Source organism: Stegodyphus dumicola, chromosome 10 (assembly GCF_044657685.1).
Source record: "Stegodyphus dumicola isolate Sdum_Otavi_A_Nest chromosome 10, ASM4465768v1".
Classification (NCBI taxonomy): Eukaryota; Metazoa; Arthropoda; class Arachnida; order Araneae; family Eresidae; genus Stegodyphus; species Stegodyphus dumicola.
Window position 1 is genome coordinate 79,302,267 of NC_140777.1, and position 18,314 is coordinate 79,320,580.

General features: G+C 33.8%; 1 protein-coding gene across 1 annotated transcript in view; it reads right to left on the reverse strand.

The window, feature by feature from the left end:
- Positions 1–560: 560 nt before the first annotated feature.
- Positions 561–18,314, reverse strand: part of LOC118194068 (uncharacterized) — a 91,856-nt gene continuing 74,102 nt past the window's right edge. Inside the window, exons 5-7 of the mRNA XM_035365254.2 lie at positions 17,978–18,086; positions 17,626–17,716; positions 561–6,141 (exon numbers count right to left, since the gene is read on the reverse strand). Coding sequence (XP_035221145.1) covers positions 6,021–6,141; positions 17,626–17,716; positions 17,978–18,086 — 321 coding nt within the window. The 3' untranslated portion in view covers positions 561–6,020. The remainder of the gene's footprint in view (positions 6,142–17,625; positions 17,717–17,977; positions 18,087–18,314) is intronic.

Below are 18,314 nucleotides of genomic sequence, written 5' to 3' on the forward strand. Positions count from 1 at the left end.
ATAAAATAAATGGTACAATTTAACAACAAATTTAGAATTGACTCTGTACAAACAACTTGTTACACAGATCGTTTTAGAGTTTTTTCTCTCAATTTGTGAAAAAAATGATCGCTTTTCCCCATGCATCTTCTTCTTGTGTTGTTTGCTATTACGTGTGCAAGATCATTTATTTCTTGTTATTTATTTATTTCGTACGGCACTCGATTAATAGTTATTAATCTTTTTTTTTTTTAATATTTACTTACCCATACTCTCAGCTACTTTTTCTATGAGTATAATACGGCTTTTATATCAACATAGCCCATATATAAAAGACATTATGGAAAGACTTTATAACTGGATGGATTTTATGGATATAAAATATTTTATGACTTTATTCATTTATTTATTTAAACATAGAAACTAATACGAAAAAAAACTAAATTGACATTGCTAGTTCACTAAAGATAAGCTTTTCGTCCTTTCATGATGTATTAGTTATAGTACAATAATTAATATATAGATGTACATACGAGTTATAATGTGTATAAATTATCTGTGAAATAAAGAATAAATCCAGGTTAGTTATCCGTCAGTGTAATTTTATTGCAAATGAGATTTTCATAGCAGTGTAAACATCTGCTCATTGGTCCACAAAAATCATTTATAAAATAAATATTTACAAATAATGAGATCATAAAAATAGACATCACATGGTTTTCAATCTTTTCTGATCTAGATTAAACCAAATTGGTCAGTGAAAAAAATATAAAAAAAAAAAACAAGGTGAATCATTTTAAAGACATAAAATCGTGATACACAAATCAAATTTTCTTCAAATGTTCATGTAGATAAAAATCTGGAAACTTGCCAGAGCCTTTAGCAATATCTTTAAAATTTGCAATTGAATGCTTCTATAATTTGTACTAAGATATATTTATAAATGCTTCTATGATTTGTATTAAGATACATTTATAGATAAAATCTGTGATGTTAATAATGTCAAACGTATTTGCAACATTTGTAAATTTACACTTTATGAAAATAAGTGTTATCTATACATGTATTTAATTTATTCTCACTAAATGCGACAAAATGTTGGTTTTTATTTTTACAGTATACTCTGCTGTAAACCTGGAGATAACATTAGGAAAATTTATTATTTGCCTTAAATAAAAGTATCTAAGGAAAATATTTATATTTTAGTAAGTGCATTAAAACGCGTATTTTAGCTGTGTACTTTGCTCATTAATTGAGTATAAATTTAAATATTAAACAGGATATTAAAAATCATTTATACTCTTTCAAGTAACATCATAATTTTGACTTCTACTCTTACATGCCCACGGCGAATCAGCTGTCAGCGGAAAGTCCTATCAGCAAAACGGCAGCGGCCAAACGTCCGCGGAGAAACGGCGACGACGAAAATCCTACACCCGAATATGCAGTCTGGTAACCTAGGCAAAAATTTTTCTCGCCTATTTGTCTAGTTTTTTCTTTTCTTAGTTCAAAGGGCGTTAGCCAAGAACTGCTATTAATTTCAAAGCGACATTTTGTGTCGATTCACTTTTCAAACTGTTGCCGCCAATTATCGCCATATTTAAAGAAACTAAAAACGAAATAATGAAGAATCTGCATGAATGTTTCTAGCGTTGTGAAAAAACAACAGTACCTAGAGCCATCAAATTTTGAATAACGTAGTCCTCCAACTGAACATGGGCACTTGGAAGCCCGAACTTTGAAATTTTTATTATCTATTTAAAATTTTATAAACTTTTAACGAAATTTTGAATAAAAAAACTCAACGATTTCAAAGCGAGCAATGACAACACTGTACGGAAAAAAAAAACACCTTTTTTATCTCCAGCGCGCTAGACTGTGTATCGGAAATTCTAAAGATATGCTGTTTTTAAATATTTTGTGATATTGCTGTTGAATTGAATTTTATGTGTTTTAAGCGCGAAGAACATGATATTTAATCAGTAAAGGTAACGCACATTGAAAATGCCCTTTTGGGTGTAATATAAAATCCTACAGCTTTCAGACCTGTTTTAGGTCAGAGGGCTATTAATTTCGTTTTGGCATTTTACGTTGATTCGCTACAAATGGCGAATCACTTTTTAAATTGTTGCCACCAAATATTAGAGCTCTGTATTATATTTAAAGTACTTAAATAATGAAGAATCTGCATGTTTCTCGCATTGTGATAAAACAACGGTACCTAGAGCCATTAAATGTTGAATAACGTGCGTCTCCACCCGAATATGGACATCTGGAAGCCAAAGGTTTTAATTTGGAATTTGTTTTATTATCCATTTCATATTTTGTTAGGCATTTATGAGTTTTTGATTAAGAAACTCAACGATTTCAAAGCGAGCAATACGGAAAGAAAAAAAAATTATCTCCAGCGCGCGAGACTGTGTATCGGAAATTCTAAACGTATGCTCTTTTAAATATTTTCTGATGTTGCTGTTGAATTGAATTTTACGGTTTAAGTGCGAAGAATATGATATTTAATAAATTAAAGGTAACACACAAAGCGTTAAAAAACACCCCTTTGGGAGTAATATAAAATCTGAAAACTTTCACACTTTTCTCTTTCTGAGAGAGAGAATAACAGGAATATGGAAATTACAGGCTGATTTTGTGAGCCCTCTAAAGTCACCACCTAATCTGGTGCTGGCAAATATCAAAACGTTTAAATTTCCACCTATTAGATCGTATCGGTAAGCTAAATACAACTGAATTTACACTGAAGTAAATTTAAGTACAGAACATATCAGATATAAGTATCACCCATCCAACCCATCCAATAAAGACTATGGCATTAGTAGTATACATCGAAGCTGAGAAGAAAATGCTCATCCCCTAATTCATCACAGATCTGAAATATCACTAAGCACACGCGCGTCGTTCGTTTACCCATCCAATAAAGACTATGGCATTAGTAGTATACATCGAAGCTGAGAAGAAAATGCTCATCCCCTAATTCATCACAGATCTGAAATATCACTAAGCACACGCGCGTCGTTCGTTTCCCAAAATGCATTGACATAAAGTATTTCACGATGGTACAGCACCCATTTATTTCACCATTCGCTTACGCAACTTCTCAGAACAGATACATATTCTGGGTATTTACGATCGCGTATCGCAGAAGCTGTGTAACAGCCAAATGGTCCATTATTTTTATCTTTTCCATGAATTTGACACTTAAGCCAAAAGACTCCTTTGTACAGAAGCAGCGTCGTAAATAAAAAGAATTTCTTGGGGTTGCACTATCAATCAAGGAAAAGAGCCATCATTTATTTCTTCATTTATTTTTAGCTACACGTTATTTATCTTTATTGTTAGGAGATCTGTTAAAAAAAATTCAAACAGAATAATTTCCGCAGTATTGATTTCACAAGGCTAAACTTTTAAGACCTTTTTTTTCCTTATTTATTTTTATCGGTATTTTTATCCTAATGATAAAGCTTAAACTTTTCTCAACTAAATAAATAATAATTTTAAAAAAAGCCTTTTTTTGTTTAAGGGTATTCATACACCTTAAAACCCATACGATCTTCGAATAGGTGACTGTTTCAAGAATTGGGATAACTTATTTATTTTAAAAGCAATTACTTTCACCTTTTTACAGCTGACTACACAATATAGCTGCTTTCTGAACTAGTTATCAGAAATTTTGTGTTGCCACAAATATTTTTACAATTTAATCCGCTTTGTGACAACATTTTTCGTCATGTTCCCATCTTGTGCGCACAGTTTTAAATATTCTGTTGCATAATTTAATTCCATATTTAATATATAGCTTTTAAAATATTTGGAAACTACTCTGAACCTAAAATTCAAAAAATTTCATGTTAAGTTTTTATTTTATTTGGAGTTGAGTTTATAAAATGTATTTTATTTAAAAAAATTTGTAATGTTTTCGTCCATAAAATTTTTTAATATAAAAATATTTATCGTATTTTTTGGTTCAGTTAGAAAATAGTGCCCATATAAATAATTCCATCCAATTTCAAGTATGTACCATTAGCCATTTTTAAAATATCATGCGCGCAAGGTGGAAACATGGCGAAATATTTTGTCACAAAGTGGATTAAATTACAAAAATATTTGTAGCAACACAAACTTTCTGGTTACTAGTTTCCAAAGCAGCTATATTATGTAGTCAGCTGTAAAAGGTTGGAAGTAATTGCTTTTAAAATAAATAAAATATCCCAATTCTTGCAACAGTCACATATTCGAAGATCATGAGGGGTTTAAGGTGTATGAGCCCCCTTAACTAGATCAGGGCTTCTTAAACTTTTTTCAGTCGCGACCACTTTTTATCACTGAGATTTTTTTGTGACTCCAGGATCCCATAATATTTACGAAAATTTCGTGGAACCCTGCTCAAATCCGACAAAAGCGTTAGTAAAACTGTCAATTTTTTCACTTGTACTGTAATATACTGTTCCAGTTTCAGGTCATAAATTTTTAATTTTAAGACATAGAACAACGTGAAAATTTTAAACGACATGACAGCGACACGTAGCAAGTAAAACGAATTTTTATGTTATAAAAAAATTGCACCGAAACGTTTTAAATGTATTGTCTTATCATCTATTTCCAGATACATTGTGTAAAATATTTGGTAATTAAATTATTATAATAAATTAAAGAAATATCAAAACTGCTAAAATTTTTGGCGATCCCCTGCTGCAGGTCCCGTGACCCCATGGGGGTCACAACCCACAGTTTAAGAAACTCTGATCTAGATAATAAAAATTACATTAATTAGGAATTTTTTTTACGCTTCTCAGCAAAAACTCAGTTTTCGTTTGAATTTGATTTTTTCATAATTCATGTCACAATGATTTTTTAGTTCATTGCTTTGACCTAAAGCAGTGGTCATTTTTAATTATTAATGCCAAAACTCTCATGAATCAACCTCTGTGTGATATTAAAAATAACTGAATTGCTTCATAAAAGTTCTACATAACAGTTTTCATCTACATAATAGTTTCCCATTTCTTTATAGTTCTATAATGACGAAATATCGTTTATAATCACTTATATTTATTCACATAAATTAATTTCCAGTCATCTTAAATGCTGGTCACTGCATTTTTATTTTATCTTATTTTTATTTTAGTGATCAGCATATATAATACATAAAAGATTATATTAAATATGCCACTGTGTAGTAATGGTTAGGTTAGGTTAATTGATTAAGGCAAAGTAACTCGAGGGCTATCTGCTTATGGGAAGGGATGCCTTCGTGGAGGAATTTTTAAGGGAAACTGGCTCGTATTCACATGAAAAACCACAGAAATCAAACATGCAGCAAGCCTTTTCGCCGGGATTCTATCCCAGGTCGAATTACCAGTGTTCAGCGACGTCTGCTGTACCGCTGGTCGGCCCATTGCGTAGAAAAAAAGGAAATAAAAATGCAGTGATTAACATATATAGTGCATAAAAAGTTATATTAGATAAGTCACTGCGTAGGAAGTGTCATTTATGTTAGGCAAGGAAATATTTTTCGTTGCATGAAATCTATCTATGTTAAACTTCAATGAGAATAAAATTCAAATATTTCTAAACTCCATTTTTATGAAAATAGAGTTTTTTGTTTAATTAATGCAAAATAATTTGCTTAAAAGATTTTCATTCTCCATAAACTGCGCAAGTTGCGTCATAAGCACTATTTCAATTTTACAAATAACGTCTGGCATTCATATTTATTAATATTTATATACTTCTATTAATATATCGTTAAAGTTATGAATGTACGGTCTTTGAAAGTATTTTTGAAATATAGGGATATTAATTTAAATATGCTTGCTTGTAAATGCATTATATTTAGGCTCTTTGAAATGCTGAAAGTCTTATAGCAGCTTTTCCCTTTCTGTTAGTACACAGCCTTCTCCAAGACGATAAGAGTTTTTGAAATTTTAAAGAATTGCGGTTGAAATTTGATTTTTCATTTCCCTTTTGATATGTTTATTCGTTCCGGCACTCATTAAGAGAGATTCTTTCTCCATTCAGTCTTCGACTCAGATTCCGTGTTCAATCCATTCAAGTTGATAATCTGCCATTTCTGGTTCCGAATCAGAAAGAGACTTGTTGGAAAGAGATGGCACGTTCTTCTCTTCTTTTGGAAAGAGATATTCATCCCTGCAAAGACAGAAAGTGTGTTTTAAGAAAAGAAAGCCTCCATTATAAAATAATACGAATTGGTTTTTGAAGATGGTAAAATAAACTCAACAGTCTTACATAAAATAAGAATTCAATACTGAAAAGTAAAAAATCGAAAACCCTCTTATATCGAATTTTAATAAGAAATAAACAGAAATGTTTTTCTTATGAATGTATAGTTTGATCTCAAAGATAAAGAAATTTTTTTTTAATTTTATATTTTGAATATTTATTTTATTTTATTTTTCCTTGTTAAAATTAATAAGCAGGATTCTTGAATGCAAAAAATGAATTCCGTACTAAATACTCATCAGAAACCATAATTTCAATAAGCATGCAGTATTATGTAAATTAGTTTTTATTCGTAAAGATGAAAAACTAAAAACTTAAATTTTTTGGAGTTAAAAACGTCTATGGTTTATCTGATTAAGGCATAGCACTCGAAAGCTATCTTCCTAAGGGAAGTGATGCATTCGTGGTGACTTTTTAAGGGTGTGTTTGTGTGTGTGTGTGTAATTATGGCAAAGCCTCGAGGGCTATCTGCCTAAGAGGAGGGATGCCTTCGTGGAGGACTTTCTAAGGGAAACTGGCTCGTATACACGTTATACATGAGGAAAACCACGAAAACGCCCGTGCAGCCAGCCCGTTCGAGGGATTCGAACCTCGGACCGAACTACCAGTGTTCAGCGACTTTACCGCTCGGCCGCTGGTGGGCTTTTCTAAGGGAAACTGGCTCAAACACATGGGGAAAACCACGAAAATGCTCATGCAGCCAACCAGTCACAAGGATCCGAACCCTGGAGCGAACTACCGGTGTTCAGCAGCTTTTACCGTTTGGTCGCTGGTGGGCCTAAAAAGTCTATAATTTAGTTATTAATAGTCCAAAGGGGCTGAAGGACTATTGTTTTCATTTTGCAATTTTGCGTCGATTCACTACAAACGGCGAATCACTTTTCAAACTGTTGCCACAAAGTATTATCGCCCTGTGTTATATTTAAAGAAATTAAATAATGAAAAATCTACATAAATGTATGTATATTTCTCGCATTTTGATAAAACAACGGTACATAGAGCCATCGAATTTTGAATGACGTAATCCTCCTACGAATATGGGCATGTGGAAGACCAAATTTGAAATTTGGAATTTGTTTTATTAACGATTTCCTATTTTGTAAACCTTTTACGAATTTTTGCTTAACAATCTCAAGGATTTCAAAGCGAGCAATGGCAACGTTGCATAGCAAAATTATTTTTATCTCTAGCTATAAAATTATTGAAATACTGATGCTACGTTATTTAAAGAAACTTAAAAAGGCTTAGTAGTTATGTTTCTCCTAATTCCTCACAATGTCTTTACTGAAGGTAATTCACATGGTAAAATAGCGACCAGACGATGAATGACAGATGTGCTTTATAAGATGCCGAAAACCCACTTTTACAGGAAGTATACAAATGCTTACCTTTATCTCAGTATCTTCCTTAAATCTTTCCATAAGCATTTAAACTTCGAAGTGCCAAACGTGAGTAGTTTTAGCAGAAGCGTTATTGCTAATGTGTCTAGGGTCAAGCCCTAGAGGCGTCTACTAGTACTTGAATAGATCTACTATAATAGGCTATGATTAAAATTCAATACGAGTGAGCATAATAGTTAAGAACTTAAAAAAATTAACGTCGTAAAAGAATTAACGGTACTTTTCCGTTTCGCCGGCGCAAATCTCGCCAAGCAGACTTTATTGGCGACAACATACAGTATACACGTAAAAAATATTAAAAAAATGTTAGTTCTAAGAATTCTTTTTAAAAAAGAAGGCATAAACATTTTAATATCGCTTAAAATTTTATAAAAAGCCAATAAATAAAGACAACAAATTTGTAAAAAGACATTAAGAATTTACTATGCTTTCATGGTTCAACATCCTGATTCGCCGGTTCATATCACGTGACCCCAAGCGATCTCATCTCACGTAAACTACTCTACAAAAATCTAATGCTCTTAGTAATTATCCACATTAATTTCAAGTTAAATCTTAATTTGGAACACAAGTTTAAATGCAAGAAATATTTCAATTCGTACGAATAGCTTACTCAGAAATTATGTAAAACTGCAATGCTTTACTTCGCTAATGCATTCTCATTAGAATTGATGAATTTAACCCTTGACTTTACCTTTTCTATATTTTTCGGCTTCGGGTAAGTGCTGTGATTGCATCCTAATTAACTTAATTACCGAAAATTGCCTTAAACATAAAACCGAACTATCTGATAAAAATTATATGTAATGATATGCCAGTATTGAAAGAAACAATCAATCTGATAAGTAAAAGCTGCGACTTGTTTTAAAAATGAGGCGTAAAAGGTTACCAGTGAGAATATTTCGTTTGGCATGGGTTGTACCATTATTGGCGACTTTATCGCTTGCGCCGGCAAAACGGAAAAGTACCGAATTAACGACTTATGAATATACTGATGTTTCATGTTTTTTTCTTTCACTAGAAATGTGCTTATTGTTATTTTTATTTACTAGTTATTTAGCACATAAAATAGTGTTTCAACAGCTTTAAAATGCTTTTTTTTTTTTCCAACAACCAGACCTTTGCTAATTTTAAAATGTGTATTTTGAGAATTATTCACAATACTTCTGCAATAAACAATTTGCGAGTTTACTTATCTTTGAAGGACTAAGTTGCAATGACTTCGTCGAGTTTTATGCATCAATTGAAATTAATTTTTTCAACTCTTAATTGTAAAAATATAATTAAAATAAAAATTCTTCAGGTCATTTCTTCGCGCTATAATACCTTATAATAACATAAGAAAAATAACATATTCTTATCTTAAAAATAACGCTATTATCATAAGCGGATTACTTTTTTTCACAAATCACTTTTTTAGTTGTATTACGGCTTTACGCGATAAATATCAAGCATAAACTAAAAATAAAAGATGGCAGCTTTAAAGTATCAGACGCTTTAACCAATTAGTGTTTTTCCTGCGTAGATTTACGCGGGCGTAAGTGCTGAAAATCACAACAAATAATTGCTTTCTACAGCTACTTTTATCTGAAAAGTGATGAAAGTATTGGTGTATAAAAACCAATAAGTGGTCTCCCATTTGCTCATTTTTCTTGTTTTAATGGCACATGCTTTTAAGATTGTCCACTAATCAGCTGTTACATTAAAGGCAAACTAAAAGTAACTCAGATAAAAAGGTACTCTTCAGTGACTGCTGCCATGGAAGTATAAAATAATTTATGCGGCGTATTAAAAATTTCATGGATGTAACAAAGAACATTCTCTTAATTCAAAATGATTGAGTAATGTTTGCTTTTTACCCGATATTCTTAGCGTAAAATATTTTTATTATAGCTTAATTATCATGTTAGCGTGTATATTTCTGAGAAAGAATTAAATGAGAATTACACAAAGCACTCGATAAAAGTTCCTTAAGATAAATTCATTTCCTCATTCTATTTAAAGAAAAATATAGATATATTTTTACAGTTCAGATTTGTTAGACATAATAGTTTTCAAACTGGTTATTGTATTGCAAGTTTCAAAAACACTTAACTTTTAAAACAGTTGTACAGGAGAGCGTAAAACTTGCTTCAGATGGTTATAAAACCGTTTGAAGACAGTTATAAACCGTACTTTGCATTTATAGTGTTAAATAATTTTACATATGTTACTGGTGTTTGTCACATTAGAGAAAAGGACTTTCTTTATTAATTTATGCTGTTTTACGTTCTCAGAAATAATAGTAATATTCAGAGATGACCATTTTGAGAAATCATATTCCCAGGTTGCTTAAACCATTCGTCTGCCTATGAGTTTAAATTAAGGGGACTCATACACCTTAAAACCCATAAGATCTTCGAATATGTGACTGTTGCAAGAATTGGGATAACTTATTTATTTTAAAAGCAATTACTTCCAACTTTTTACAGCTGACTACGTAATACAGCTGCTTTCTGAAATAGTAATCAGAACGTTTGTGTTGCCACAAATATTTTTATAATTTATTCCGCTTTGTGACAAAAGTTTTCGTCATGTTCCCACCTTGCGCGCGCAGTTTAAAACATTCTTTTGCATAATTTTATTCCATATTTAATATGTATCTTTTATAATACTTGGAAACTACTGTGAACCAAAAATTCTAAGAATTCCATGTTAAATTTTTATTTTATTTGAAGTTGAGTTTAAAAAATGAATTTTATTTAAAAAATCTGTAATGTTTTTGTGCATAAAAATTTTTAATATTAAAATATTCATCATATTTTTGTTTCAGTTAGAAGATAGTGCCCATATAAAGAATTCCATCAACTTTCAAGTACGTACCATTAGCCATTTTTAAAATATCATGCGCGCAAGGTGGAAATATGACGAAATCTTTTGTCACAAAGCGGATTAAATTACAAAAATATTTGTGGCAACACAAACTTTCTGGTTACTAGCTCCCAAAGCAGCTATATTATGTAGTCAGCTGTAAAAGGTTGGAAGTCATTGCTTTTAAAATACATAAAATATCTTAATTCTTGAAACAGTCACATATTCGAAGATCATAAGGGGTTTAAGGTGTATAAGCCCCCTTAATATAGTTTACCTTATATTAGACTAAATTGTTTTGCTGAGGCCATCACATTAGTATACATAGACATCATATTACAGCAATGAAATTTTAAAATCATTAATTTTTTTCCCTGAATATTAAATTTTCTGTTATACTTTCCATAAAATAAGAAGGTTTAGAGCCACCCAACCGCTATAGTGGTTTGAATCCCGGAGAATGATTGGGTGTTTGTAAATGCATAGTGTCCGTGCGGCATAGGGGCACTCTGAATATGCAGGGAGCTGAAAGTCCTCTCGAGAGGTTGTTGGTAGGGGAAGAGGGGTGGGAGACCCTCTGATATCCCCGGGGTACTCTTCATCAAAATTGGGAGGCGGAACAAAACTAAATCTCACTTGCTCTCTTTTCCGTGGGCTTGGGCTGACTGATCAGACAAGTGACCATTAGCAACAACAATAACAGAATGTTCAGATCGAAAAATAAATTGATTTGCCTTTCATGCTTTGCCTCTTCATACAAGGATCAGTGACGAAGAAGTCTGAATATTTAATTATACAGTAAACGCCGCTTAATGTGACCACGGTTAATGTTATCATTCGCATATTGTTATCGAGTACCTGAAATCCGGCCCATTGCATGGAAAATGTATCGCTCGTTGTCATAAAAAAATTTCTTTGTATGATTAAAATATTATAGAATAAATTTTTTAAGCAAATCCCCCCAAATAAGTTCAAGGTTGATAATGAAATTTGCCAAGTGACAAAGAAATATCGCCCAGTAAGGGTGTAATATCCGTCGCTACTTTGTCTATGATAAAATGTCGAGGAACCTAGTGAACTGTGTAGCGAATTATCGCTGAGTTCAAGCACTAACAATGTAGACCCGAAGAGGATTAAAATACCCTTTTATTCACTAACAGAAATGATAGCAGATGGCCCTTTTACGAGCTTACAGGGAAGCCTCCACTCGAGCTTTTAAATCAGGATACGAAAATAAAAAATTAATTTAATACTAACTAAAATAGATTTGGCCGAAGCTAGACACAAATATCTAACGTAGTTGGTCCTTAATTTAAAGTAGCCGGGGATTACCAGCTGTCACGTACAATATGGCCGACCGTAATAGATTCAAGAGCAAAGTAGCGAGAAAGCAAACATGCGCCACTAAGGACTCCTAATCACTCTCTACTTTGAAGTAAGTTGAACTTGCTTTAAATACTACTTCTAACCCTACAAGAACTTGGCGCTTGAAGAAACCAGCGCACTGTGCCTGAGCAATGTGGACGACTAACACACTCAAACACAGAATAGCCCTTGATAAAATAGAGAAAATTTCAGGACGCTGCCTAAGCAGAAACAACCGTGGATAATATTATAATGTTTCAAATGTTCAGAACTTAAAGCAGATAACCAGAATAACGCTTAGTGCCTTGCAGTTAACAATATGTAAAAACTGTTATTAATATATAATATTCAACCTTGTTACTCTGGAGTCTTCCCCGCCGTGATGGTATATAATTCCGTTTGGTTCATGCCCGTGGTCGGAAGCCATCATAGCGGTGCACTGACTCACTCACTCACTCACTCATTTGCATTCAACACGATTCTAAAAACTCATTCTGGTAAGGAGTTGTAAGTGGGAAACAAGATTTGAAAGGAAAGGGTACAAAATTAAAATGTTATAAAATTAAGCTAAACCTTACAAGGGGATAATTAGGTGGGATCTGTACAGTAAGTGTAAAATATACTGTAACATAAATAAATAAATATCCATAGCATGTACTGTAAATCTATACAGTAAGCACGGAAGGACCACTCCTTCTACATCTCTGCATGCCCTTGAGGACAGAACAACAGGACCTTGAACAACAGGTTATGTTTTTGGTTGTCGTGGGCTTAATGCATGATATAATTAAAGAAAATAAGAGTAGACAATCTCCTATAACAAAAAGAATATAGTAAGTACTAAATTACAATTTAAATTACATTGCAGAGATCAACGCAGAGCTTGGAACACAGTTCATGCTACCGTCGCGTACAGTTATCTGACGAGAAGTCTGAGTGAATAATGACGTCGCTTTGCTGCTCCGATTAAAAACTGGATTTTACACGTGGCGCCATCTCATGAATAGAAGTTGAAGTATCTGTCGGAACGCCACATGTTGAAACCGTTATTGCGTATCTATGGAGGAGAAAATCTACCGTCTTTGCACCACGGCCAAAGCCTGAGAGGTCTGGAAAAGCGACATAGTTTAAACAAATGTTACGCATACAAAGCCGTTGAAGGAAATACATTGGAATCCTGTGTTGCTATAGTTAAGTGAACGTTATATCATAAGCTTAAAAGTTGCACTATATAAATTGCATCAATTTCGTATAAAAGCATACTGTGTCATATTATTGGAACATTTTTATAGAATATATGCGAGTATCAAAATAATAATTCACAGATATACTTACACTGTTTATAACATAACTATTTAAACGATGTGAAGGAAATATAAGCGTTGCAGATTAAACGTTAAGTGAGCCTGAGCAATACACTTTCCAGTGGACATTTTTGAGTAATGCCCTGTGTGCAAAAGGTCCTATATTTTCAGCATTAGCGGAAATACATGCAATTTATCTTGACTTTCCTTAGACCTTTTTTACTTTCTACTAGTTTTCTCCAGTCTGAAGATTATTTTCGGAGGCTTCTGAAAGATACACGTCCTGTTTTAGGGGGGATTTATGTAAGTAATGACTCGAGTTGTTTACTTTTCCACAGGAGCTCTCGTACGAGTCCCTAAGGCTGAACTTATGCACATAGACCGGTGTAGAGCAGTGTCCAGTGTACAGATGGGTCAGCATGGAACTTTCTGATCTTAGGACCGGCGAGACTAATGGAAAATAGGCATAAATGACAGGCCCAGTTGTCTCTCTGTCCCATTGCTTTTGCTAGCTATTGCTCGCATTTATTTTGAATTTTCTTTTCAGTATTGACGCTGGGTTGGGAGTATGTCAGTGACTGGGCACAAGTATGCTGTTGCTACTTTTGCCAACACTTTTCTCTGCCTTTTTATTTCCTTCGTCCCTTATGTAAGCTTTAATCCGCTGCAGGATGATGAGACCATCGCTGCTGAGGAGAAGTTCCCTAACAAAGCATATAACAAACCACTTTTAGAAGTGTCCCCACAAGAAGGTTCAATACTGCACATGCTATCTAGGCGTATAACTGTTCTAAAGTTTTTATAAAGAACCTGTTTTACTGCTTATTTTGCAAATAATTCTTCCTAAAACACAGAATTAAGGTTTCTCAATCAATTTAACAATTGAGAAACATAGTTATTCCCCGTCTTCGTGGAAACGACAATGACACTAACGTCCCCAGTTTCTTTGAGCCATTGTTATCTGTTTCAAGTTCTACTGCCCCTTCTGGTGTGCCACTGATAAAGACCTCGTGGTCATATGTTGCAGGATGGGTTTTTGCCGATGGTACTGTCCTCTCATAATCAATGTTCAGGTTGTTGGCGTCTACTCTTAAAATTAACAATTTCGCCACTTTTCCCTGCTCTTGCGCTGTTGGATACAGTTGTTTGAGGCCTGCAAGATTGAGTATTGCATTTGTCGGCGCAGTCATGTATATTACGGAAAATAAGACAGCCATCCCCCATTGAGGGCTGAGAACGTTTTTTCACTTTTTTGGGCATTTATTGTGGTACACGAAGCTGATGCTCTGTGGCAGACTCTTGGCACTGTCTCAGTGTAATACCAGATTTTTAGAAGTGCTGAGGAGATGCTCCGGGTTTTATCTGTCATCGAGAGCATACTGTTGTATTGCAGAGATGTTTCCCCGTTCAGGTTTTCTATACGCGGAATCCAATTGAATTTGTCATCTAAAATAATGCCGAAATATTTTTTTGCGTTTTGCTTATCTTTACTGGTTGCTCATTTAATTTAAGGATTGGACGAGTGATTGTGGTTTGGGGATATAAAATTACTATGAAAACCATTTTTTCGTGTTGAAACGTAAATTTATGTTGGGAGCGCTAGTTTGCGAGACAGTCAAGCGCTTCATTTGCCTTGGTCTCTAATCTTCTTTTGGCACTGGCCCTTACTATTTTATCAGAATGTCGTCCGCATATGTTTTTGTACGTATATTTCAATTGAGACTTAAATATATTAAGCGCTCCATCCGCTACGACGTTCTACAAGTACGGACCAATGCACCAGTCTTGTGGGCAGCCTGTCTGAATATCTTCTGAAGATGCCTTTATTTGTCGTGACCCTTAATTTTTCTTTGTGACAGATAGGCTCTATCATAGATAGCTGTTACTGTTTTTACTTATTCGAATGGCATCCTTACTAACTCCCAGGAGGTACAATGAGAATAGTATATTTGGCTATCAAAGGGCGTCAAAAGTCTCTTTGATGTCAAACGAGATCACCGCCGTGTGTTTACCCTTTAAAAGATTGCTGTCTCTGACTTTCTTAAGATTATACAGCGCGGGATCAACTGAAAGTCCTTCTTCAAAGTCAAACTGAAGGTGGCTTTGTCTGGCAGCTCTGTACAGATCACATTGCAATCTCAGGTCTCTCAAGTAGCTTACTTAAGGACGGCCAAGAGACTGATCGCTGTATGGGAGAACAGCAACGTCGTTGATGTGCCTTGTTTGAGGAATAAAACTACTTCAGCGTCCTTTAATGAAACTGGAAAACATCCCATTTCCCAGCAACGACTTGAAAAGCAAATCACATGTTCACGAACTGCTAGAATCACTTCTATTATGATGGTGTTGTCCAGTCTATCTGGTCCTAGAGCTTAACTAATAGTTAGGCGTTTTATTAAATTTGCCCTTTCTGAGAGAGTTTGCTTTTGAATTTATCTAGGTTGGGTGTAATATATCTTCCTTGTTTCCTAACTACTGTATGATAAGAGGTATCCGTATCTATGATATTTTTGGAGAACAGATTCTCAAGAAAATTCACACAGTTGCGGCGGTGCTAAAAGCTTCTAAGTAATTTTTTTCATCCTCTGTAGAGCACGCTATTTCCCTTTTGAAGGTTATACCAAACTGCACTGTTGTATTAGTGCAGAAGGCCCGCCAGGCCCATTTCTTTGCATCTAGTTTTGCCAACTTATATCTGGTACGATTCCTTTTCAGGAGTATGCAGTAGTGCTGTCGTCGTTTTTTGCCATAACTTATTTGATAGCGACGCCTACATGCATTAAGCTTTTCTTGTGGATGCTAGGTTCCTTTGACCACGACGTGGGGTGATTTTTAATAGGAGCTTGTTTCATTCGTGAGCTGCGTAGGAATCTGCTTTTATGCTTTCTATAAGAGCTTCTGATGTTTCTTCAAGACAGGCTGAAATGTGACTGGCAGCTATCTATAGAGTGAAACTCTCTTCCGCTCCTTTAAAGTGTTGTGAAGCTTGAATGATCCCTGTATTTAGTCTTAAATCTGAATTTAAGATACTTAACTGCCCTATGACAGATTGTGAAAGAAATATAGTTGTGATCCGTTATTGAATCTGTATTGAGGACTTCCCAGTTGCTCCCATTATTTGCCAGGTCTGTAGAAATGAGCGTGACATCTGGTCAGACGTTTGCTCGTAATGTTTCGAATGTTGATGAGGAGTGTCTTGAATTGAGAAGAACTAGATAAATTTTTAGCCTCTTATATCTTCAATCGGGCTTTCCCAGACAGGGCTTTTCACGTTTACATCTCCCTTAATTACATTTTTACAGCGTTCACTTATTTTTGGATGCTGTAAGGCAGTAAATGCTTCTCCCATGTTCTATATCGATGAGAAATAGATGGTAAGTTTTTTGCGTTTTGGTCGCCTAGAATTATTGTTACTGACTAATGAGAGGTTTGGAGTAGAAGCGAATCAAAAGGCTAGGTATAAATTATCCCAGCTTTGGAGTTGTCAGAAAAGAAGGCTTTCCAGCCCATAGAAAGATCTGTTAGACTACCCACACGGGGATGTGGCTCTTGTATGACAGAGGTTTGTTCATAGACAGAAGTGGTTCTTCTATTCTTTTTGGATCAAATTTTATTTTCTGTCATAAATTGCATTAACATTATTTTGGCTGACTGTCGATTGACTTGGAGAACGTTTATCGGGAAAACCTGCTGATGCGTTTCTCTTGCTGAGTATTCTACCTGTAGTTCTTTTAGTGAATCTCTGTATATTGGGCAGATTCTGTCCTTCGCTCAGTGATCTATGCTTTAGATTATACCTCTCTGCGCAATGTGATTTACGTAGTTCACACCTTTATTTTAGCCCAAGGTGCAGTCTATAAAGGAGATTCGTAGCACTGCTAAAAGTTTTGGTGCCCCTTCCACTTCTGCTTCTTTTCCTTTTCTAATCGTCCTCAAAAGCCACTAGTTTCAAAAATCTATGCGAAACTAAAATTGAGTTTTTTACTAGTTAAATGTGGATAAAGGGAAATTAAATTAAATCGCTCTACTATTGAAGGAAACATAAAATAAAAACGAAAGAGACCTTTTTTCTGTCGCTTTTAAGTGTAGGGCTGGAAAATTAATTTTAATACCTAAAAACAAATAATATATTTGTTTGTAACATTTACCTTAATGTAGCTTATTTTTCTGACAACAGCTAGTTTAAAAAAATTATTTAAATACTTTGATACGAAATTTTAGATGTTAGTCAATTGCTTTCGGAAATGTATGTAAATGTACTCCCTTATTTTCATGGCAGGTTTAAAGTACCGACAAACACTCATTTCTAGGAGAAAAATTCTTAGTTTAAAAAATTCCACTTGTAGTGTAGAAAGGTTTTCAGACGTAAACAACTTTTGCATTTCTTATAAAAAGATTCGATTTCATATTTTAAATGACTCGCTTAATCCTAAGAGTTTAATGCTTCCAAAAGTCATTAAATTTATAATTACCACTCTCCGTCATCCACCAATGTTTGGGTGCTCCATGAAAAAACATAAGCGTCCTCGTTATCAGAAGAAAAATTGCCTCCATTTTCACCATCTGGAAAAGAAACTGTGTCATTAAAATTTCCTCTAGGCTTACTACTTGGGAAATTAACAAATCAATTACACCTTTTCATGTTTAAAAGTTACACAAGAAAGTATTTTTAATTACCATACAGTTAATCGAATAATACGTCACTGCATTTAAGTTGCATTATTCACATAAAAATAAGTTTTTTTCTCAAAAAAATAACGATTAAATTCGAAGAACATATCAAATGTATTGCACTAAAATATAAAATATACGTCACCAAAATACCTGTAAATGAACTTTCAGAGAACTGTTTTTTACTGTAATCACAGTAATCTAAGGAATCCAAGAAAAGAGGCGCTTTGAGAGAGCTGTTATCTTCCTTTGAAGGGCGAAGCTAAAAGAAAACAGCATTTTTTGAAGAAGCTTTAAACAAATCGAATTTTGGGAAACACATAAAGTTTATTTTATTACAGTGTGATAAGTTTGACAATTAATGTTTGGAATTTATGCTATAAATGAAATAAAAATATCGAATATGTTTTAATTAATTTTTTATAATATACGTTTGTAGTAGCAGTATTTTTTATCACAGTACTTTTCAGTACTTCTTTCTTCTGAAATT